Raw genomic sequence first — 22,961 nt, 5'->3', positions numbered from 1 at the left:
TGGATTTTTATTGTGAATTCTTCTGTTTTTGTTTGACTACCTTTTTTTGTGTGAGGTTGTTTGACTACTTCTTTTATGAATTTTTCATTCTGTTAAACTACATCTCATAAATCTGAAATGCTAATACTGTATTTTCCATCACCACTTGTGTTGTGATTACATTATTAATCACTGCACATCAAAAGAAAGCTAAATGATTTTTCCCTTTGTTGGTTGAATTCTTGAGGAAGAAGGATATTGCCTTTTGTGAGGCAATATTCTTTAATGCTTCCCCAGTATTTCTTACACACACTCATAGGTATTATTCTCAGCATGTACACTGTTTCTAATGCATCCTGATGAAGAACATAGTATTTTAAAAATAATAGTTTGGTGTTACTTGAATATTTAGGATAGATACTAGACTATGGGAAAATTAAGAGGCTCTAGGTACTGACTTACTATTGGAAATGAATTTTTTTAATCTCATAGTATTTTATAAGTTTCTGGAAGCAAGAAACAATGCCTTGTTTTTAATGGTAATTTTTGTAAATAAATGATAAATGATTTTTTTCCTTTATAAAAACTATAGGGATGTTGTGGTAGTATGTTGATTTTGAGTGTAAATATGTATAGATAAATCATCACAACAAAAATACTTCTTACTGTGGTTTTTGTATATATGCTTAGTTCTTTTTATTTTTTTTAATTGGCTGCATCATGCAGCTTGTGCGATCTTAGTTCCCCAACCAGGGATTGAACCCTGGGCTATGGCAGTGAAAGTGCTGAATTCTGATTGTCATGGTCTGTGCATGGATTGGAAGATAATTTTCAGACATGAGGCAAAATGAGAAAATAGAATTTATTACAGTGGGAGACACTTAGAACAGCAGGCCAACTCAAGGGTGAGCTGATGGCTTTTATGTGCTAGTAACCAATTTTATAGCCTCACGACCAAGTTCTTAGTGGGTGGCATTAGGTGATTGTTTAGGGTGCTATAGGGAAGTTTGCAGAGTCGGGCATGACTGAGCACAGCACAGGGTGGGTATTTTTTTTAAATCTAATATGGGGTCAGGGAACTGGAGCTGGCTGGTTTAGACGAGTGGAGGCTCTTGACAACAATTGCTGTGGGGCTCGGTCAGTTCCGGAGATGACCGTGGTACAAGGCTCCACATTTGTGACCTTGGTCAAAGGCTTTACACCAGTGACTTTGGTATAGAGCTCCACATTAACCACTGGACTGCCAGGTAATTCCCTATATGTGTTAAGTTCCGTAGTGTGCTGATTTTCCCTGAATGCTTTTTAGTGATTGCAACATTTAAAATATGCTATTTGACTGAGTTAGAATGATTATCCGTTAGATGAGAGTATACAGGACAAAGGCTGACTTCTGTAAATTCCTATGATAATCTAAAAGTATTCTCCAGATTATTTGAACATAAGAAGTCAAGGTATGAATCAGTATTTATTTTAGCATGATGTATATTTCTAAGCATATTAAAATTTTTGAGATGTGTGTTATGTATTTGAAAAAGAGTATTGTCCCAGCTATTTACTTCATCTGATTTTTCTCCTATATATTTAAAGTTTTGTGCTATATATTATTCATTTGGAGGTATATTTATTTAGCCTATTTTATTAAAATTTACATCCTTGTAGAAACTAACCGTGGTTGAGCAACTACACTCCAATAAAATTAATTAAAGAAAGAAAACATTCAGTAAAATCTACTGTGCTTTATCTCCTAAAATGAAATAAAATTTACTCTCTCTGTTCTATTCATTTATTCATTTAAATTTTAATTGAGAATTTGCTAGATTCCAGGCACGTGTAACCTTATAAAAAATCCCTGTCGCTATGGAGGTATGTTTAATTGTGCATGCATGTGTGCCTGTCATTCGCTTAGTTGTCTCCGACTCTTGTGACCCCTCGGACTGTAGCCCGCCAGGCTCCTCTGTCCTTGGGATTTTCCCTGCAAGAATACTGGAGCAGGTTGCCATTTCCTCCTCCAGGGGATCGTCCTGACCCAGGGGTTGAACCCACATCTCCTGCATTGGCAGGAGGCTTCTTTACAACTGAGTCACCCAGGAATCCCAGTTAAGCCTATTTAATTAAAAAGAGATTGCTTAATTTATTAATTTATTTGCTTACTCAGTAATTGAGAAATTGTTAGATACCAGGCACCTGTGAACAAAAGCCAAAATCACTGTTCATGTTATATTTGTGTTCTAGGTAGGAAATTAGACCAAAAAAATACGGTAGTAGGAAACTTCAGGTATTTGTAAGTTCTAAAAGAAAATAAAATAGATGAGACAGAAGGGGAGTCCCTTACTAGCTAGGATGAGCAGGGGATGTCTCTTTGAGAAGATGGCATTTGAGCTGAGATCAGAGTGATGAGAAAGAGCTACCACATGACTCTCTGGGGAGAAGAGTGTGGTAAGCTGAGGGGCCAACAAATGGAATTAGTGGGCATGTTTGAAGGAAAGAAAGAAAAGTCTAGTACGATTAAGAGTTTAGTGAATGAGGCAAAGAAATTGTAGGTGAGGTTCTTGGAAAGGAATTTTGATTTTCATTCTAAATGCAATGGTAAGCCATTGGAGGATTTTAATTAGAGATATGTGATTAATGCTCTAAAATGTTTTTTTTTTTTTTTGGTAGTGGTTTTTGCCATACATTGACATGAATCAACCATGGATTTACATGTGTTCCCCATCCTGATCCCCGCTCCCACCTCCCTCCCCATCTGGTGGTTCTATAGGAAGGCAAGAGTAGAATCTGGGGTTCCCATTTAAAAGTTATTAGAGTAATAATAGTTGATGGTGCCTTGAATTAGAGTGGTGGACATAAAGAGAGAGAAGTGGATGGTATAAGACGGGAATAGAGTTGATAGGATTTGTTGATGGGAAATTAAAGGTCTGAGGGAAAAAAACTCACCAAGAGTGATTCCTAAAATTTTAGTCTGAAAAATTGGATAGATGATGGTATAAGTAACTTGAGATGAGTTAGACTGGAGAGGATCATGACTATGGTTGGGGCAGATGTTATCTTGGGTGTCTTAAATTTGTCATGAGAAAGTTCTGAACTAAAGAGTTGTGGTGTGTGTATGTGTGTGTATAGTTAGGCAGATATGGAAGAAAATATGGATACATGTACATATGTGTATATCTCAAATCAGTATTTTATTGAATAGATTGAGGTTTCATTCAGACCCCGTGTTTTAAATACTGAGAGAGACTCTGGATGGAGAGGAGAAGAGGACTGAGGATCACCTCTGGGAGTACTCCAGCATCTAGAGATCTAATGGAGAAGGCGTAGGAGCAACTACTGTGATCCGAAGGAACCCAGGGGGTGTAATGATTTGGAAGGCTAGAGTGAAACATGTTTTAGGGAGGGAGTGGTTCAATGTGAAATGAATTTTTGAGAGTTTGAACAGGATTAAGACAGAATTGATAATAGAAATTGGCACCTTGGAGATTTCTGGTGACCCTGACAAGGTCTGTTTTACTGAATATGTGTGAAAGCTCTCACGAGTGGGTTGTGGGGAGAAAACATGTAAGGAAGTAATGATAACTAGGAAGGCCAGTACAGTTTTGGAGATTTCAGGTCAGTGAACCATAAAGCCAGCAGAAAAGCATAATCTCTGGATCCAGTAAGGATTCTATTGAACTGGGCCAAATTAAAACATATTTGTATGCTGATAGGAATGTTAATTAACCTTAAAATTACCTCATCTAATATGTGACAACATTCTATACTTAAATTTATTTATAGAATGCTGTGTTTTAAAACTACAACTATGTCAGTTGAATATAGAAACTGAGTTTTAAAAAATGGAGTTCAAAATAATTAGATCTGTAATAGTGGAAAGCCCATTTTTAGGCATATAAATAGTCAAATTTGAGATCTGTCTTCCTGAAAATAGTTCTACAATTTTATAAATGGTTCTTAATCATGTTGTGTAAACAGAGAGTAAAGGCAATAATATACTTGTTCTCCGTATATATTATTTCTCTATCATTGGTGATCAGAGAGTATACCAGGAGCAGAGTACGTCACCCAAATTGTTCAGGGCCTTGGAGATCAAGCTGTGGACTTTAGTTTTAACCTAGGAATGAAGGGGAGACTGTGGATAGATTTTAGCAAATGAGTGTTAAGATATAATTTACACTTCTAAAGATCACTCAGGCTTTTTTGTGTGTGTGATTATAGTACAGTGCACATTAACAATGGGTTTCCCTGGTAGCTCAGCTTGTAGAGAATCTGCCTGCAATGCAGGAGACCACCATTCGATTCCTGGGTCAAGAAGATCTCCTGGAGAAGGGATATGCTACCCAATCCAGTATTCTTGGGCTTCCCTGGTGGCTCAGCTGATAAAGAATCTGCCTGTAATGCAGGAGACCTGAGTTCGATCCCTGGATTGGGAAGATCCACTGGTCAGAAGGAAACAGATACCCACTCCAGTATTCTTGCCTGGAGGATCCCCATAAACAGAGGAACCTGGCAGGCTACAGTCCATTGGGTCATGAAGAGTCTGACATGACTGAGTGACTTTCATTTTCACTTTTCACACATTAACATGGAATTTACCCCTTTAATCATATTAATGCTAATTCAGTGCTATTAATATGTATCACTATCCAGTTCCAGATTTTTTTCATCACTTGGAAACCTTGTAACCATTAAGTAGTCACTCCCCATTCCTTGCGGTGGTGCTAGTGGTAAAGAACCTGTCTGCCAGTGCAGGAGACACAGAGACTTGGGTTCGATCACTGGGTCGGGAAAATCCCCTGGAGGAGAGCATGGAAACCCACTCCAGCATTCTTGCCTGGAGAAATCCCATGTTCAGAAGAGCCCTCTGGGCTATGGTCCATACGATCGTAAAGAGCTGGACATGACTGAAGCGACTTAGCGTGTGTGCACCCTATTCCTTGTAAGACCTCTTTAGTGAAGGAAGATTTGGAGTAGGGGAAGACTAGTTAGAGGTTTTTGAATAGTCTAGGTAAAAGATATGGTTCGATTATGATGGTAGCAGAAAAAAATGGAAAATTTTTTCAGTTTTTTCCTTTTAACTTAACTTTTTACGCAACTTGAAACACTTGTAAATTTGTAAAGTAATGTAAGCTATTATGTTTTTCTAGGTGTCCTTCAGATGATGCAGACAAGAATTGGGGCTTTACAGGGAGCTGTTGATAGGTACTGTTGTTCATTTTGTAAATAAGTGAAATGGAAAGATTTTTATCCATTGATATTTTGAAGATGATTTTATCTCTCTTCTTTTTGTTTTTCCTTCAGGATGAAAACAAAAATTGTTGAGCCATACAATAAAATAGTAGCCCGTACTGCTCAACTAGCAAGACTTCAGGTAGGTCCTCATTTGTCATTTCTTTGTAATTTTAGTTCATTTTTTCTTTATAAGGGGATAGATTTCAAGAGAATGAATTCTGAGGAAGCAAGAGAATATGAGAGAAAAAGAAAATATTCACGTGCTTTAAAAGAAGATGTTCAGTTTTAAAAAATAAAAATCAAAACTACTACTCAAGTGAATTATTTTCACTCTTATTATTATAGTATATAATCATTTTACTAACTTTTTAGAATTCAAAATTATTTCTCTTGATAGAGAATAGGAAGAAACCTAACTTTTATCCTTACAGTTTTCTGTGGTCAAATGTAAATAACCTAGTCATTTAACTTCTATAATAGATGATTGCTGTTCAGTCACTAAGTCCTGTTGATTCTTTTAATCCATGGACTGCAGCACGCCAGGCTTCCCTGTTCTTCACTATCTCCTGGAGTTTGCTCAATAACTCACATCCATCGAACCAGTGATGCCACCCAACCATCTCATCCTCAGTCATCCCCTTCTTTTGCATCAACGTCTTTTCCAGTGAGTTGGCTCTTTGCATCGTGTGGCCAAAGTACTGGAGCTTCAGCTTCAGCATCAGTCCTTCCAATGAATATTCAGGGTTGATTTTCTTTAGGATTGACTGGTTTGATGTCCTTGGAGTCCAAGGAACTCTCAAGTCTTCTCAGTTACCACAATTTGAAAACATCATTTCTTCAGCACTCAGCCTTCTTTATGGTCCAACTTTCACATCTATACGACTATTGGAAAAACCATAGCTTTGTCTATACAGATCTTTGTTGGCAAAGTGATGTCTCTGCTTTCTAATACACTGTGTAGGTTTGTCATGCTTCTCTTTCAAGGGAAGCAAGTGTCTTTTCATTTCCTGGCTTCTGTTACCATCTGCAGTGGTTTTGGAGTCCAGTCACTGTTTCCACTTTTTCCCCATTTATTTGCAATGAAGTGATGGGCCTGGATGCTGTGATCTTAGTTTTTTGAATGTTGAGTTTTAAGCCATTTTTGAACTTTTCTGTTTCACCCTCATCAGGAGGCTCTTTAGTTCCTCTTTGCTTTCTGACATTAAAGTGTTATCATCTTCTTATCTGAGGTTGTTGATGTTTTTCCCAGTAATTTTGATTTCAGTTTGTGATTCATCCAGCCCAGCATTTCACATGATGTACTCTGCATAGAAATTAAATAAGCGGGGTGGCAGTATCAGCCTTGACATACTTCTTTCCCAATTTTGAACCAGTCCATTGTTCCATGTCCGGTTCTGTTTCTTTTTGCCCTCCATACAGGTTTCTCAGGAAGCAAGTAAGGTGGTCTGGTATTTCCATCTCTTTAAAAATTTTCCACAGTTTGTGGGAAGACCCAGAGGAATCGGGTGGAGAGGGAGGTGGGAGGGGGGATCGGGATGGGGAATACATGTAACTCCATGGCTGATTCATGTCAATGTATGACAAAACCCACTGAAATGTTGTGAAGTAATTAGCCTTCAACTAATTAAAAAAAAATTTTTTTCCACAGTTGTGATCCACACAGTCAAAGGCTTTCGCATATAATAGATATTTCAGTTTTTTTTATTTCAGTATTTTAAAGAATTAATTTTTTTGGTTATGCTGAGTTTTTGTTGCGCACATAGGCTTTCTTTAGTTGCTGTGAGTGAAGAACACTCTTTGTCTCGGTGTATGGGCTTCTCATTGCAGTGGCTTCTTTTGTTGTGGAGCACAGGCTGTAGGTAGTTACGATGCTCAGGCTTAGTAACTCCACGGCATGTGGAGTCTTCCTGGACCAGAGATGCAACCTATGTCACCTTCATTGACAAGTGGATTCTAATCCACTGTACCATCAGGGAATTCCTACTTTAGTATTTTATTCTTTGCTATTTTTGGGTCAGTTTTTGTCACTTGACCTTTCTTCTTGTTATGGGTTTTGTTTTTATGCTTTTTTCTGTTTTTTTATGCTTCTTTGCATGCTTGATATTTTTTTATTTTATAGTGGAAAGGTGTGTTTTGTGTTCAGGGGTCCTGGATTTTAAAAATTTCCTGATGTAGTGTTGGACTCATTCTTGTTCATAGTCAAGTTACTTGAAATTAGTTTGATCTTTTTGAGGATTGGTTTTAAATCTTTGTTACTGTGGGTTCAGAGTGTCCTTAGCCTAGGGAGAGTTTCAGTTCAGTTCAGTTGCTCAGTCATGTCTGAGTCTTTGCGACCCCATGAATTGCAGCATGCCAGGCTTCCCTGTCCATCACCAACTCCCAGAGTTTACCCAGACTCATGTTCATTGAGTTGATGATGCCATCTAACTATCTCATCCTCTGTCGTCCCCGTCTCCTGCCTTCAGTCTTTCCCAGCATCAGGGTCTTTTCCAATGAGTCAACTCTTTGCATCAGGTGGCCAAGATATTGGAGTTTCAGCTTCAACACCAGTCCTTCCAATGAACACCTAGGACTAATTTCCTTTAGGATGGACTGGTTGGATCCCCTTGCAGTCCAAGGGACTTTCAAGAGTCTTCTCCAACACCACAGTTCAAAAGCATCAGTTCTTCTGTGCTCAGTTTTCTTTATAGTCCTACTGTCACATCTGTACATGACCACTGGAAAAACCATAGTCTTGACTAGATGGACCTTTGTTGACAAACTAATGTCTCTGCTTTTTAATATACTGTTTAGGTTGGTCTTAACTTTCTTTCCAAGGAGTAAGCATCTTTTAACTTCATGGCTGCAGTCACCATCCGCAATGATTTTGGAGCCCCCCAAAATAAAGTCTGCCACTGTTTCCACTCTTTCCCCATCTATTTGCCATGAAGTGATGGGACTGAATTACTAAGATCATTTGCCATGATCTTAGTTTTCTGAATGTTGAGCTTTAAGTCAACTTTTTCACTCTCCTCTTTCATCAAGAGGCTCTTTAGTTCTTCTTCACTTTCTGCCATAAGGGTGGTATCATCTGCATATCTGAGGTTATTGATATTTCTACCGGCAATCTTGATTCCAGCCTGTGCTTCCTCCAGCTCAGCGTTTCTCATGATGTGCTATGCATATAAGTTAAATAAGCAAGGTGACAATATGTAGCCTTGACATACTCCTTTTCCTATTTGGAACCGGTCTGTTGTTTCATGTCCAGTTCTAACTGGTGCTTCTTGACCTGCATACAGGTTTCTCCAGAGGCAGGTCAGGTGGTCTGGTATTCCCATGTCTTGAAGAATTTTCCATAGTTTGTTGTGCCACACAGTCAAAGGCTTTGGCGTAGTCAATAAAGCAGAAGTAAATGTTTTTCTGGAACTCTCTTGCTTTTTTGATCATCCAACAGATGTTGGCAATTTGATCTCTCGTTCCGCTGCCTTTGCTAAATCCAGCTTGGACATCTGGAAGTTCATGGTTCATGTACTGTTGAAGCCTGGCTTGGAGAATTTTGAGCATTGCTTGGTTAGCGTGTGAGATGAGTGCAATTTTGCGGTAGTTTGAACATTGTTTGTCATTGCCTTTCTTTGGGATTGGAATGAAAGCTGCCCTTTTCCAGTCCTGTGGCCACTGCTGAGTTTTCCAAATTTGCTGGCATATTGAGTGCAGCACTTTCACAGCTTCATCTTTTAGGATTTGAAATAGCTCAGCTGGAATTTCATCACCTCCACTAACTTAGTTTGTAGTAATGCTTTCTAAGGCCCACTTGACTTCACATTGCAGTATGTCTGGCTCTAGGTGAGTGATCACACCATCATCGTTATGTGGGTCATGAAGATCTTTTTGTATATTTCTTCTGTGTATTGTTGCCACCTCTTCTAAATATCTTCTGCTTCTGTTGGGTCCATACCATTATTACTATTCTTTATTGTGCCCATCTTTGCAGGAAATGTTCCCTTGGTATCTCTAATTTTCTTGAAGAGATCTCTAGTCTTTCCCACTCTGTTGTTTTCCTTTATTTCTTTGCATTGATCACTGAGGAAGGTGTTCTTATCTCTCCTTGTTCTTTGGAACTCTGCATTCAAGTGGGTATATCTTTCCTTTTCTCCTTTGCCTTTGGCTTCTCTTCTTTTCTCAGGTATTTGTAGGCCTCCTCAGACAACCATTTTGCCTTTTTTGCATTTCTTTCTTGGGGCTGGTCTTGATCACTGCCTCCCTGTCCCAAACTTCCATCCATAGCTCTTCAGAGTCTCTATCAGATCTAATCCCTTGAATCTATTTGTTACTTCCCCTGTATAATAGCAAGGAATTTGATTTGGGTCATACCTGAATGGTCTAGTGGTTTTCCCATATCCACGTTATAGTATGTGTCAATACTTCTTTCATTTTTGTGACCAAATAATCCATTGTATGGATATGGCACATTTTTGTTTATCCATTTATTTTACTTATGTATCAGTTGATATTTGGGTTGTTTCCTTTTATTGGCTATTATGAGTAAGAATTCTTAGGAACATTTGCGTGTAAGTTTTTATAAGTACATTTTTTAAAATTGGGTATGTATCTGAGATATGCTAGGTCATATGCTAACTCTTCGTTTATTATTTTGATGTATCAAATCATGTACATATGCCTAAACAGTATTATGTGTGCTCAGTTGCTCAGTTATGTCTGATTGTTTGCAGCCGTATGGTCTGTAGCCTGCTAGGCTCGTCTGTCCATGGAATTTTCCAGGCTAGAGTACTAGTGCAGGTTGCCATTTCCTTCTCCGGGGGATCCTCCCAACCCAGGGATTGAACCTGGGTCTCTTGCATCTCCTGCATTGGCAGGTGTATTCTCGACCACTATGCCTTATATGTTAATTATATCTCAATATAGCTGGAAAAAAGAACATTTTGGGAGTGTCAAAGTGTTTTCCAAGGAAGCTGTACCATTTTGTATTCCTGTCAGCTCTGTATGAGGGTTTCAATTTTTTCCTTTCCTGCCAATACTTGTTTTCTTTTTAATATAGCCATCCTACCAGTTATGAAGTAGTATCTCATTGTTTTGATACAAATTTTCCAAGTGACTGGTGGTACTGAGCATCTTTTATTGTGCCTGTTGGTCACTGTGTGTCTTCTCTGGAGACATGTCTTTTCAAATCTTTTGGTCCCTTTTAAGCTATTTTTCTGTTTCCTTCCTTCCTCCCTCCCTTCCTTGTTACTTTCTATATGTGTCATATATAACTCAATTCTGTTCTGGCTTCCAGTTTAGTTGTTGAGAAACTGTCATTTTGACCTGGTCTTTTGAAGGTAGTCTGGAGATTTCCTCTGGTTTGCTTTAGGAATTTTTCACTTTAGCACAGTGTTTGATGCGTGTGTGTGCTAAGTTGCTTCAGGCGTGTCTTACCCTTTGCGACCCAATGCACTGTCGTCCGCCAGGCTCCTCTGTCCATGGTATTCCCCAGGCAAGAATACTGGTGTGGGTTGCCATTTCTTCCTCCAGGGGATCTTCCTGATGCAGGGGTCAAACCTGAATTTCTTATGTCTCCTACAGTGGCAGATGGGTTCTTTCCCACTGGTGCCACCTGGGAAGCTGTGAAATAGTGTTATGTACCATATTAAATGGTTACGAAATGCAGCATCATGCGCTTTGTTTCCCCTCTTTGTTTAGGACAGTCTTTTGACAGTGAGTTTTAAGAATCTCATTTTTGCAACCTCACTTGCTATTCATGATAAAAAATTTTTTTTTTTCAAATTTATGTGGGACTTGAAAAATTTCAAGTATTCTAATTCAATAATTGTGTTTAGAGGTTACATATCTCATCACTTTATGGGTGAATAAAAACTTAGGTTCTGAAAGTTACTTGCTGAAGTTCTTATAGCTAATATGCAGCAGTGTTCAGACTGAGAGCGAGTTTCTTTCGTTAAATTTGGTATTCTTGTGATTTTGATTCTATGGAATATGTAAAAAAGTAGAAAGTATGACTCCTGGTTTTCAGACACTTGCTTGTAGGTGGAAAAGTTAAAATCAAATCTAGATTCGTAAAGCATGGATGAAGAGCACTGGACTAGGCGTTATGAGACCTGACTACACTCTTCATCCTTCTAGCTTCATGGTCACGAACAAACTTTAGTTAATTTTTTTGTTTGTAGCTTTGAGATACAATTGACATATAATGTGTACATTTCAGATACACAGTGTGATAATTTGGTAGATGTGTATATTGTAAAATGATTATCACACTAAGGTTAGAATACACATTTCACTTTGCATAGTTACTGTATTTGCTGTGCTGTTCTTGGTGGTGTGTTATCTTTATATGGTGAGAGTTTGGGCTGGAGCTGTGAATTCTCTTCCAGCTCTAAAACGCTGTGATTCTGTGACACTAATAGTTTCTTTTATGAATGCTTTTATTCTTATGGTTATGTTGGTGTGAGGTCAGGATTATTTGTATTTAAAATAAACACTTTTTATATTTATTAGAGTTATTTTCTATACTCTTATTGTAAAAAATATTATGCTACTGTATAGCAGCAACTGAGCTGAGTATCTGGTAAATTTATCATAAAGGGAGAAAGAGAAGAAGGGAGAAAAAGAAAAATATGCCAGGTACATTTTGATATCTTTATTTATAGTATTTAATTTTTCTTAAATTGATTCCTACCCTAGGATGAGTCTTACCTGTAAGAGGGATGTTCATCATGGAAATTCAAACTGCTTTGAAGTCCAAGGGCTCTTTGGAATTTTATTTATGTTTTAACCATTTTTATTCTGTTTACTTTGTCTAGACATTTCCATTTTAAATTTTGGACAAACTTTAATGTTCCTGTTTAATCTTTTTATTCTTTGAGCTCTTAATTCATTTAAATGCATGTGATAGAAGAAGAAGAAAGAAATAGCTCTGAACTTGTTTTTGCCTTGAACATAATATCACTATGCTGTACCCTCAATTAGAAGAAAGTACTTTTACCTTTAATTTTTTTTTTGCTTTTTATCCCCACTTCACTCTTTCCAGAAGGCTTTTTCTTTCTCTGAGCAGAAGCTTCTGACTTCATCTATATACATGAAAACATGAGTTGAATTTAATTATCACCCCAAGAATCATCTCTATCTTAGCTCTTTTTAGTAACGTTGTTTGCTTATGAACTGCCTCAGAGTTTTTCAGAAAGGAAAATTTAAGAGCTTATTATCCCTTACATAGAATATATAAGCTTTTTTAACTTTAACGTTATATAAGAAAATGAGTTTTTAAACTTTCAAATCTTATGTTTTTAACACTTTTAATCACATGTTTTGAAAAATACAACAGCTTTATTGGGGTATAATTCACATTTGTGCATATAAGTTTTTTTTTTTTTAATTTTTTTCACTTTTTATCACCTTACTTTTTAAGTCACATATATTAGCTTTCCAATTTAAGGTTTTTAATTTAGTTTTTTGAGTTTGAAATTATATAAGTAAGAAAGTTTGAGAAAATGTTGGTATGGAGGAGGAGGAAAGGGTTCATAAAACCTTTTCTCTTTTTATGTTCATGTTTTTTACATATATGTGGCTTTCACCATATACTTTTATAGGATTCTTTTTAGTTTTCAATTGATAATGATGTCAAATAATTTTATCTGCATTGTTCTGTGTTTTGATGATTTAGTTAACTGGCTTTGTAAATAATTATTCACTAAACAAGTAATATACTAGAAACGAAGGAAGGAAGGAAGAGGGACGATAACAACAGCAGCATAAGACGCCAGTGTCTCTAAACACTTTGAAAGCACTGAGAGTAGGCAGGATAGCAAAACGGGAGAACCGCTGCTGGGGGGAGTCACGCTGGGCTGGTTTGGGAGCTAGCTTTCAAGGGGCACAGCAGCTTGTCTGTGCTCTGGGAGAGCCACTCTCCGTTGAGAGTCCAGTCATTGTGAGACCATCATGGTGTGAGAAAGCACATGCTGGTGGTGGGGAGACAAGGCAGAGAAGTGCTGAGGCACCGACGGGGGAGGGAAGCCTTGTGGTTAGCAGGGGGTAGCAGAGTGAGTAATCCTGGGGATACCACACGAAGCACATGAGCCCTGCCTGAATTCCTGACTCACAGAGTTGTGAGGAAGAACCAATTGTTTTAAACCACTATGTTTTGGGCTGGTTTCTTATGTAGCAAAAGATAATGGATTTAATAGCTGAGCTGATTTATAGAGATTGCCATCCTCATAGAATCCAGGGACTTTTTCTCCTATAACCTCTTTTTAGGACTCAGATAGATGATATACTTGAGACAATCAAAATGACTAGAGAAGTTTCAAAGTAAAAACTAGCAATGACAATAAGAACGAGGCTTAAATGAGGGATATAAAGTAGTACGTAATGGCTGTATGTTACTTTTTAAAAATATTTATTTGTTTATTTTTGGCTTCATTGGGTCTTGTGGCACGTGAGATGTCTCCTTGCGGTGCACAGGCTTCGTTCTAGTTAAGGTGAGCAGGCTCAGGAGTTGTGGTGCATGGGCCTAGTTGCCCTGCAGCATGTGGGATCTTAGTTCTCCTAACAGGGATCGAACTGCCGTCCCCCACACTGAAAGGCAGACTCCAAACCACTAGACCTCCAAGGAAGTCCCTGGCTGTATGTTTTGACAAATAAAATTCAACTGTAAGACATCGTGGGGAGAGTATGTGGGGAACAGTTTTTTAAAATTTTCTTCAGTCATATTTTTATTTGTAGTTTCAGTTTGGAGTTCAGGTAATGTTTGTACCATGCAGCAAAGCAAATGAATAATTATACATATTCTAATTCTGTTATCTCTGATGTCTCTGGAGCCAGGAGTCTCTGTGGAAGAAATAATCTACAGATGTAATTTAGAAGATTAAGTAAATACTCTGTGTTTCTATTTAAGTGGAAGTATCAGTGTAAACTCATGAGATGTTCTAATTTTATCTTAAAATAGTGTACACATCATATGTGTATATTTTTGTATATATGTATAATGTTAATCTGGGACTGTTTTATGTGTATCGTGGAATCAAGCAAATGAATATTTATGTGGTATTTTTATTTCAACATTTCCTAACTATGTCTACTCCGAAGTCTCAGAAATGAGCAGATCTGGTTCCCCCAACATGGTATTCAAATGCTGCTGACTTCTAAAGGAAATTAGGGCTTCTTTGATAAATCTTTGATTCCAGATCTGGGACATGCAATATACATTATACTATTTTTATACCTGTATATCCCGAGGAAACTAGCAGTAACCACTAAAGTAGAGTCATCACCAAAGGATTCAGGAGCCACCTTGAGTAGGCGCTAGGCTGACCAGCCGTGTCAGTTTTAACGCTGCAGCACCTGTATCCCAGGAAACCTCTCAGTCTCAGACAGGTCATAGCAGCGACCAGCCTCGGGGGCTCCCAGGGCCACAACTGGGACATGGTGAGCGCCTGTAGGGGTAAGAGCTACAGTGACTTCACATCTTTTTATTATCTTTAAATCTATGAGTTCATAATGATATCCAAAACAGTGAACTTATTTGTTCATCTTTTGTGGCTATTAGGAAGATAAACTGTTGATATACCAATGGAAGGAACCCAGTGATAATTCTTACTTTTCTGTATGAACAGTACCACTGGATAAGCTAATATAGATGAGGTAAAGCTTCTTCTAATAGAGACATTTTATATGCTAGCAGATGAAGACAAAATGATAAAACTGGAGTAACACCATTTTGCAGTCATAATTATTACTATTTTTTTTTTTTATAAATTGAAGTATAGTTGCTTTATACTGCAGTCAGTTTCTGCTGTACAGCAAAATGACAGCCCTACATATACTTGGTGGTGGGGGTTTATTCGCTAAATTGTGTCTGACTGTTTGTGACCCGCTGGACTGTAACCCGCCAGGCTCCTCTGTTGGTGGGATTTTCCACGCAAGAAAACTGGAGTGAGTTGCCATTTCCTTCTTCAGGGGATTTTTCTGACCCAGGGATTGAACCCACATCTCCTGTGTCTCCTACTGTGTCCCTTCTCTTTTGGATTACCTTCCCATTTAGGCATCCACAGAGCTCTGAGTAGAGTTCCCTGTGCCATACAGTAGGTTCTCAAAGGTGATCTGCTAGTAGTGTATACATGTGTTACTCCTAACTTCCCAACTCATCCCACCCCCTCTTTTACCCTTTGGTATCAATATGTTTGTTCTCTACATCTGTTGTCTGTTGTAAATTATGTTTTAATGGATTTTGATGTTGAGTATCGGTGTTGCTAACAGCAGTAATGAATAAATTTGCCCAGAGTACTAACCTGAATCTGATGAAGCGGCTTACATCCAAGCACTAATGTTTAGGGAATATAGAAGATACAGGGACTTGTTAAGCTAGAAGACAGTAATCAACTAAAGCCAGTCTGTGGGAAACTGTATAGGACAGATGATCCAACATATTTAGCAGATTGCAAAGGAAAAAAGATGCTAAGGGAACCTATATAGATTTAAAAAGAGCCAAATTAAACTATAGCATTTAGGTATATACACTTCAGTGATGAAGCTATAACTGAAAATAAGGACATGATTACCACAAAAGCCAGAATGATGTCTCTCTTGGGCTGGGGGAAGTAGGGAGGTTGGATGGAGGATGTCATGACTAGAATGCAAAAGTAGGAAGTCAAGAGATACCTGGAGTAACAGGCAAGTTGGGCCTTGGAGTACAAAATGAAGTGGGCAAAGGCTAACAGTTTTGAAAGAGAATGCATTGATTATAGCAAACACCCTCTTCCGAAAACACAGGAGACGATTCTATATAGGGACATCACCAGAACGGTCAATATTGAAATCAGATTGATTATGTTCTTTGCAGCGGAGATGGAGAAGCTCTATACAGTCAGCAAAAACAAGACTGGGAGCTGACTATGGCTCAGATTATGAACTCCTTATTGCAAAATTCATATTTAAATTGAAGAAAGTAGGGAAAACCACTAGGCCATTCAGGTATGACCTAAATCAAATCCCTTAGGATTATATAGTGGAAGTGACAAATAGATTCAAGGGATTAGATCTGGTAGACAGAGTGTCTGAAAAAGTAGGGATGGAGGTTCATAACATTGTACAGGAGGTGGTGATCAAAACCATTCCCAAGAAAAAGAAATGCAAAAAGGCAGAAGGGTTATATGAGGAGGCCTTACAAATAGCTGAGAAAAGAAGTGAAAGGCAAAGGAGAAAAGGAAAGATACACCCGTCTGAATGCACAGTTACAAAGAATAGCAAGGAGAGATAAGGAAGCCTTCCTAAGTGATCAATGCAAAGAAATAGAGGAAAACAATAGAATGGGAAAGACTAAGAAATGTTTTCGAGAAAATTAGAGATATCAAGGGAACATTTAATGCAAAGGTGGGCACAATAAAGGAGAGAAACAGTATGGACCTAACAGAAGCAGAGGATATTAAGAGGTGGCAAGAATACACAGAAGAACTATACAAAAAAGATCTTAATGATCCAGGTAACCACGATGGTGTGATCACTCACCTAGAGCCAGACATCTTTTGGAGTGCAGTCAAGTGAGTCTTAGGAAACATCACTCTGAACAAAGCTAGTGGAGGTGATGGAATTCCAGCTGAGCTATTTCAAATTCTGAAAGATGATTCTGTGAAAGTGCTGCTCTCAAAATGTCAGCAAGTTTGGAAAACTCAGCAGTGGCCACAGGACTGGAAAAGGTCAGTTTGATTCTAGTCCCAAAGAAGAGCAGTGCCAAAGAATGTTCAGATTACAGCATCAGTTCAATTCAGTTCAGTCGCTCAGTTGTATCCGACTCTTTGTGACCCCATGAATCGCAGCACGCCAGGCCTCCCTGTCCATCACCAGCGTCCGGAGTTTACTCAAACTCATGTCCGTCGAGTCGGTGATGCCATCCAGCCATCTCATCCTCTGTCGTCTCCTTCTCCTCCTGCCCCCAATCCCTCCCAGCATCAGGGTCTTTTCCAATAAGTCCACTCTTCGCATGAGGTGGCCAAAGACTACAGCATAGTTGCACTCATCTCACATGCTAGCAAAGTAATGCTCAACGTTCTCCAAGCTGGGCTTCAGCAGTATGTGAACTGTGCACTCCCAGGTGTTCAGGCTGGATTTAGAAAAGGCAGAGGAACCAGAGTCTGAGTTGCCAACATCCATCGGATCATAGAAAAAGCAACAGAGTTCCAGAAAAACATCTGCTTCATTGACTGCACCACAGCCTTTGACTCTGTGGATCACAACAAACTGTGGAAAATTCTTCAAGAGATGGGAATACCAGACCACCTGACTTGCCTCCTGCGAAACCTGTATGCAGGTCAAGAAGCAACAATTAGTACCTGACATGGAACAATAGACTGGTTCCAAATTAGGAAAGGCATACGTCAAGGCTGTGTATTTTCACCCTGCTTATTTAACTTATATGCAGAGTACATGATGTGAAATGCTGGGCTGGATGAAGCTCAAGCTAGAATTAAGAATGCTGGGAGAAATGTCAGTAACGCAGATGATACCATCCTTATGGCAGGAAGCGAAGAGGAGCTAAGGAACCTCCTGGTGAAAATGGAAGAGGAGAGTGAAAAAGCTGGTGTAAAACTCAACATTGAAAAAAATAAGAAAATGGCATCTGGTCCCATCGCTTCATGGTGAATAGATGGGGAAACAATGGAAACAGTGACAGACTTTATTTTCTTGGGCACCAGAATCACTGCAGAATGTGACTGCATTCTTGAAATTAAGAGACGCTTGCTCCTTGGAAGAAAAGCTATGAGAAACTTAGCATATTAAAAAGCAGAGACATTACTTTGCCAACAAAGGTCCATATAGTCAAAGCTGTGGTTTTTCTAGTAGTCACATATGGATGTGGAGAAGGCTATGGCAACCGACTCCAGTACTCTTGCCTGGAAAATCCCATGGACGGAGGAGCCTGGTAGGCTGCAGTCCATGGGGTCGCTAAGAGTCGGACATGACTGAACGACTTCACTCTCACTTTTCACTTTTCTGCATTGGAGAAGGAAATGGCAACCTACTCCAGGGTTCTTCCCTGGAGAATCCCAGGGATGGGGGAGCCTCCTGGGCTGCCGTCTGTGGGGTCGCACAGAGTTGGACATGACTGAAGCGACTTAGCAGCAGCAGCATGTATGGACGTGAGTTTGGACCTTAAAAAATCTGAGTGCCAAAGAATTTATGCTTTTGAACTGTGGTGTTGGAGAAGACTCTTAATTAAGAGTCCCTTTGACTGCAAGGAGATCAAACCAGTCAGTCTTAAGGAAATCAACCTTGAATATTTGATGGAAGAACTGATACTGAATCTGAAGTTCCAATACTTTGACTACGTGATGCAAAGAACTGACTCATTTGAAAAGACCCTGATTCTGGGAAAGATTGAAGGAAGGAGGAGAAGGGGACGACAGAGGACAAGATGGTGTATGGCATCACCGACTCAATGGACATGAGTTCTAGCAAACTCTGGGAGACCGTGAAGGACAGGGAAGCCTGGCATGTTGCAGTCAATGGGGTCGCCAAGAGTCGGACCTGGCCAAGTGACTGAGCAGCAGCAGCAACCACATGGAGGGCTTATGTAGTGGCAGAGCGCGTTTTGTTTCCTGATCCACATGGTAGTTCCAAGTGGTTTTATTTAATTTCTGTATGTAATTTTCTATATATATTATATCTAAATATATTTTTAAATACTGTTTTTTTTTAAGAACAGTTTAGATTCATAGCAAAATTGAGAGGAAGATATAGATTTCCCATGTATCCCTTGCCCCCACACAAGCATAGCCTCCCTGTTAATCAACATCTATCACCAGAGTGGCACATTTGTTAAAAAATGAAGTTACATTGACACATCATTATGAAAGTCCATAGTTCTCTCTTAGTATGTATTCTATGGCTTTTGCAAAATACATAAGGACATATATCCATCACTATGGGGCTTCCCTGGTGACTTGGTGGTTAAGAACCTGCCTGCAGTGCACGAGCTGCTGGAGATGTGAGTTCGATCCCCTGAGTTGGGAAGATCCCCTGGAGGAAGGTGTGGCAACCCATTCCAATATTCTTGCCTGGAGAATTGCATGGACAGAGGAGCCTGGTGGGCTACAGTCCATAGGGTTGCAAAGAGTCAGACACAACTAAAATGACATAGCACACATCCATCTTTATATAGTATTTTCAGTGCCCTCAAAATCCTCTATACTTTGACTCTTTATTCTCCCAGCTCCTGGCAACAGCTCATCTTTTTAACTGTCTCCGTAGTTGTGTCTTTTCTCAAAAGTCATATAAGTTGGAATCATATAATATATAGCCTTTTCAGATTGACTCTTTCCCTTAGTAAAATGCATTCAGGATTCCTCTGTGTCTTTTTCTGTCTTGATAGATCATTTCTTGGCAATGCTGAATAATTGTTTGTATTATGTTTGCTGATAAAAGTATGAAGTAATAAAGAAGAAAAGGAAATTGATTGGAGTGAAAGCAACTATATTAGGAAATCGTGCGAGTTGGTGCCTTATAGATTATCTAAGATGTGATGACTGAGGATTTTATTAAATGCTGTTGAATTCAACATAATCTGTTAGTAGAGAGCCACTGAAATTTATTAAAAGGGGGGCTAAAGTGCTGAAAACTGTTTCTAAGATGATAAAGCCAGCAAGATGGATTTTAGCAGGAGATTGAAAAGCTACCCAGGAGACCACAGTGTTAAGATAAAAGTGGTAAAGATTTGGATTAGGGTGATGCTTTTGGGAATAGAGGTAAAGTAACTATTGTATTATGCAACAAAAGAATAATCAGTAAGACTTGGTGACAGATTAAGTATGGTTAAACAGAAAAGCATTAGAAATAAGCTCAAAGCTTTCATGTTTGAGGGCATATCCTTTATTGGTTTAGGTATTACAGAATTCTGGAAGGACAGTTCGTGCTGATTAGGCTAAAATAAGATCTGGTATTTCTCCTCATGATGTGTTTAGAATCTTAAAAGAGGAATGATTGCTTGGGATGTTACATTCCAAATAGTACATTTAAAAATAGAATTCTGACAAGCAAGAAAGTGATAATAGTGGTTGTTTTTGGTGACTACATAGTTGAGACATAGAAATATGATGGTGACTTTTTATCTTCTGATCTTTTGAATTTTGAATTATATGCTTCCATGGCCTATTCAGAAAATAAATCAAATTTAACTAAAAGATTAAGATGCCTAAATCTTCCAGTTTTCAGGGGGGGATTTTTCTTGACATTATTTTATTATTTTAAGTATTTCAGACTGTTGTTACTCAGAAAAGCAGTCAGGTAAACATGTTTAGTATTTGGCTGCTTTGATTTACATATGTTTGTAAACATATATTTGATTGTACATTTGTGTATGTTGTACGTGCACAAGTGGGGCTGTGTGTGGCTCTGAGGTGTATGTGTGTTTCATTCAGAAAAAATGTTTATAGTTGACGCCTCAGGGACCCTGTCTTCCTAGAGCTTTTAATTATTATTGCCACCAGTTAGGATTTTCCTCCTTAGATGGGAGATGTTGCTTCATCCAGCTTCAGGATCATGCAAAGATGGCTGTGATGTAGCAACATAGACTGTCTCTCTTTTTTTTTTTATTGTCACCACTGAAGTTGAAGGTAATTACATATATGTTACTCCATCAATCTCCTTTCTTGTCATTCTCCCCTGGCAGTCACCCTGGATTACCTCTGTCTAGAAATACATGAGTCATTATTTCATGTCATAGTCTTTTGGATAGGTAAAGACCCAGGATTGGACGTAATAACAGAAAAGGGAGTAGAAGGTGACATACAAATGATAGGTTTGTTTTTAAAATAGCTTTCTCTTTTACATTTAGTCATTAATGATAAATTAGGAAGAATCAGTTAAGGGCATGCTTATTCTTCAAGGTCTAGTAAGTCTGTTCCCCTAGGGATGTAGGAACAATAAACTAAGAAGCAGTAAGGGACAGTAGTCGGCAGCTAAGCAGCCCTAGCACAGTGGTTGTCAACCTTGGCTATGCACTGGGTCTGCATAAGGATATTAAGAAAAACAAAAAAACTGATTCTGCTTTAATTGGTCAGAGCTCTGTCTTGCCTGGACATTGAATCTCTAGCATCTGGAAAGATTAAACAGATTCACATAGTCATAAAACTTCATGGATTGACTTTACTTACTTAATATTTCACAGGTTGCCTGTGATTTGCTTCGGAGAATCATTCGCATCTTATATCTCAGTAAGAGACTCCAAGGACAGCTGCAGGGGGGAAGTAGAGAGATAACAAAAGCTGCTCAGAGTCTCAATGAACTTGGTAAGTCCTCTTGTTCTTTGATTCACTGGTTGAAGGATATTTGTGTTTCCAGTTTTTGGTAATTATAAATTTAAGCCACTTTAACATTTGTGTATAGGTCTTATGCGAACTTAAGTTTTCATTCCCTAGGGGGAAATGTTCAGGAGAAGTGCTGTTTCTTAGGTCACAAGTCTCATGTTGATACGGTGCTTAGAACATCTTTTGAATTCATTTCTCATTCATCATTCCTTTCTCAAACATTTAGAGCAGCCTCTTGACATTTGAGGGTTTAACAGTCACAGCTTTGACTATTAACAAGTTGCAAGGTCCATGATGAAGGAGTTCATAATTTTTTAGGCAAAATTTTGAATATCTTCTAAGTACACAAAACCACCTAACACCTGCATTTTAATGAGACTTTGTGACTTTCTTGTTTTCACTGGGTACCCAGTAATTTTTCTGAAGTGGATGTGCTTAGTGGAATTTGTACCATTTTAGGTTCAGAAAGTCCTTGATTACATCCATCTCAAATATCAAGAGTCTCCTTACTCTCAGTAATGTGTTTTGAAAGTAGTTGTGCCAAAAGAATATCAGAAAGATGTGCATTTTATGTTCTTTTTGAATTTTCCTGTCTTTGATATTTCAATTATGTAGTCATACTGTAATGCTTATTGCTTGTTTTTGATTATAGAAAGGTAATATCCTTCACAAATCATGCTTCAACAGCATTTCAGTTCATAATGCTCAAATACATTGCTTAGGCACATCATTGGGAATATATTGAACTTGTAATTTAGTGTGCTTGGAATATATTACATAAAAAGTTAATTTTTAAGCAGTGAGAAATACTTCAGGGTTTTTTCACCATATGTGCTAAATATAAAAGTGTAAAAAATCCTAGTATCAGCTGTTATTTTTTGCTTTGTCACATTTAATTTCTGTGCTCCAAAAAATAAACTGTAGGGTGATAGAGTCATTAAAAAGCAAACACACATTATTCCGAGGCTTATTATATTTATCATCACTGACTCTCTTCCATAATAAAAAATTGCTAGATTTTGATTTTGATTATCATCTCTTCTAGAAACAACATATGCTGTGAGGCAAATGGTGATGTCTTCTTTTTTCTTCATTAAGGCACAGTTATTCATCATAATGTTCTAAGTTGGTACAGTGCAGAGTATAAGCTCATTATCTTTCCAATGAAGCTTTGGCTTTACCCAAAGTCTTATAAATGTTAAATGATGACGAGTTGTTGAGAAAGTGTAGTAAATGTTAGAGGTATCTCAAAATGGATTGTATTAATTTAAATTTTTAAAGCTTTGCAGATTATGTGCTATTCAAAAATTTCAGAGGCATCACGTCTTCATCATTCACCACTGTAGTTTATTCTTGGACAGTCCTAGCATTGATAATAAGGAGAATCAAGAGGGAGATAAAGTTTCTACATTTGGTATTAATGTTTTAATAATATTAATAATTTAGTAATCACTGTTACAGGTACACATGTAC

The 22,961-nt window shown here is 38.2% G+C and overlaps 1 protein-coding gene across 2 annotated transcripts in view; it reads left to right on the top strand.

The window, feature by feature from the left end:
• The window catches only part of COG5 (component of oligomeric golgi complex 5), a 276,034-nt gene that overhangs the window by 10,567 nt on the left and 242,506 nt on the right, over nucleotides 1–22,961 (top strand). The window contains exons 1-4 of one of the 2 annotated variants that reach the window (XM_065939837.1): nucleotides 1,149–1,226; nucleotides 5,118–5,172; nucleotides 5,272–5,341; nucleotides 21,350–21,470. In XM_065939837.1, coding sequence (XP_065795909.1) covers nucleotides 5,129–5,172; nucleotides 5,272–5,341; nucleotides 21,350–21,470 — 235 coding nt within the window. In that variant the 5' untranslated portion in view covers nucleotides 1,149–1,226; nucleotides 5,118–5,128. Of the gene's footprint in view, nucleotides 1–1,148; nucleotides 1,227–5,117; nucleotides 5,173–5,271; nucleotides 5,342–21,349; nucleotides 21,471–22,961 lie in introns of those variants that run through there. The other variant, XM_065939836.1, reaches the window with a different exon arrangement.

Source organism: Muntiacus reevesi, chromosome 6, assembly GCF_963930625.1.
Source record: "Muntiacus reevesi chromosome 6, mMunRee1.1, whole genome shotgun sequence".
NCBI lineage: Eukaryota > Metazoa > Chordata > Mammalia > Artiodactyla > Cervidae > Muntiacus > Muntiacus reevesi.
Note: the sequence above shows the minus strand (reverse complement) of the source record. Positions and strands in the feature narration are given on the sequence as shown.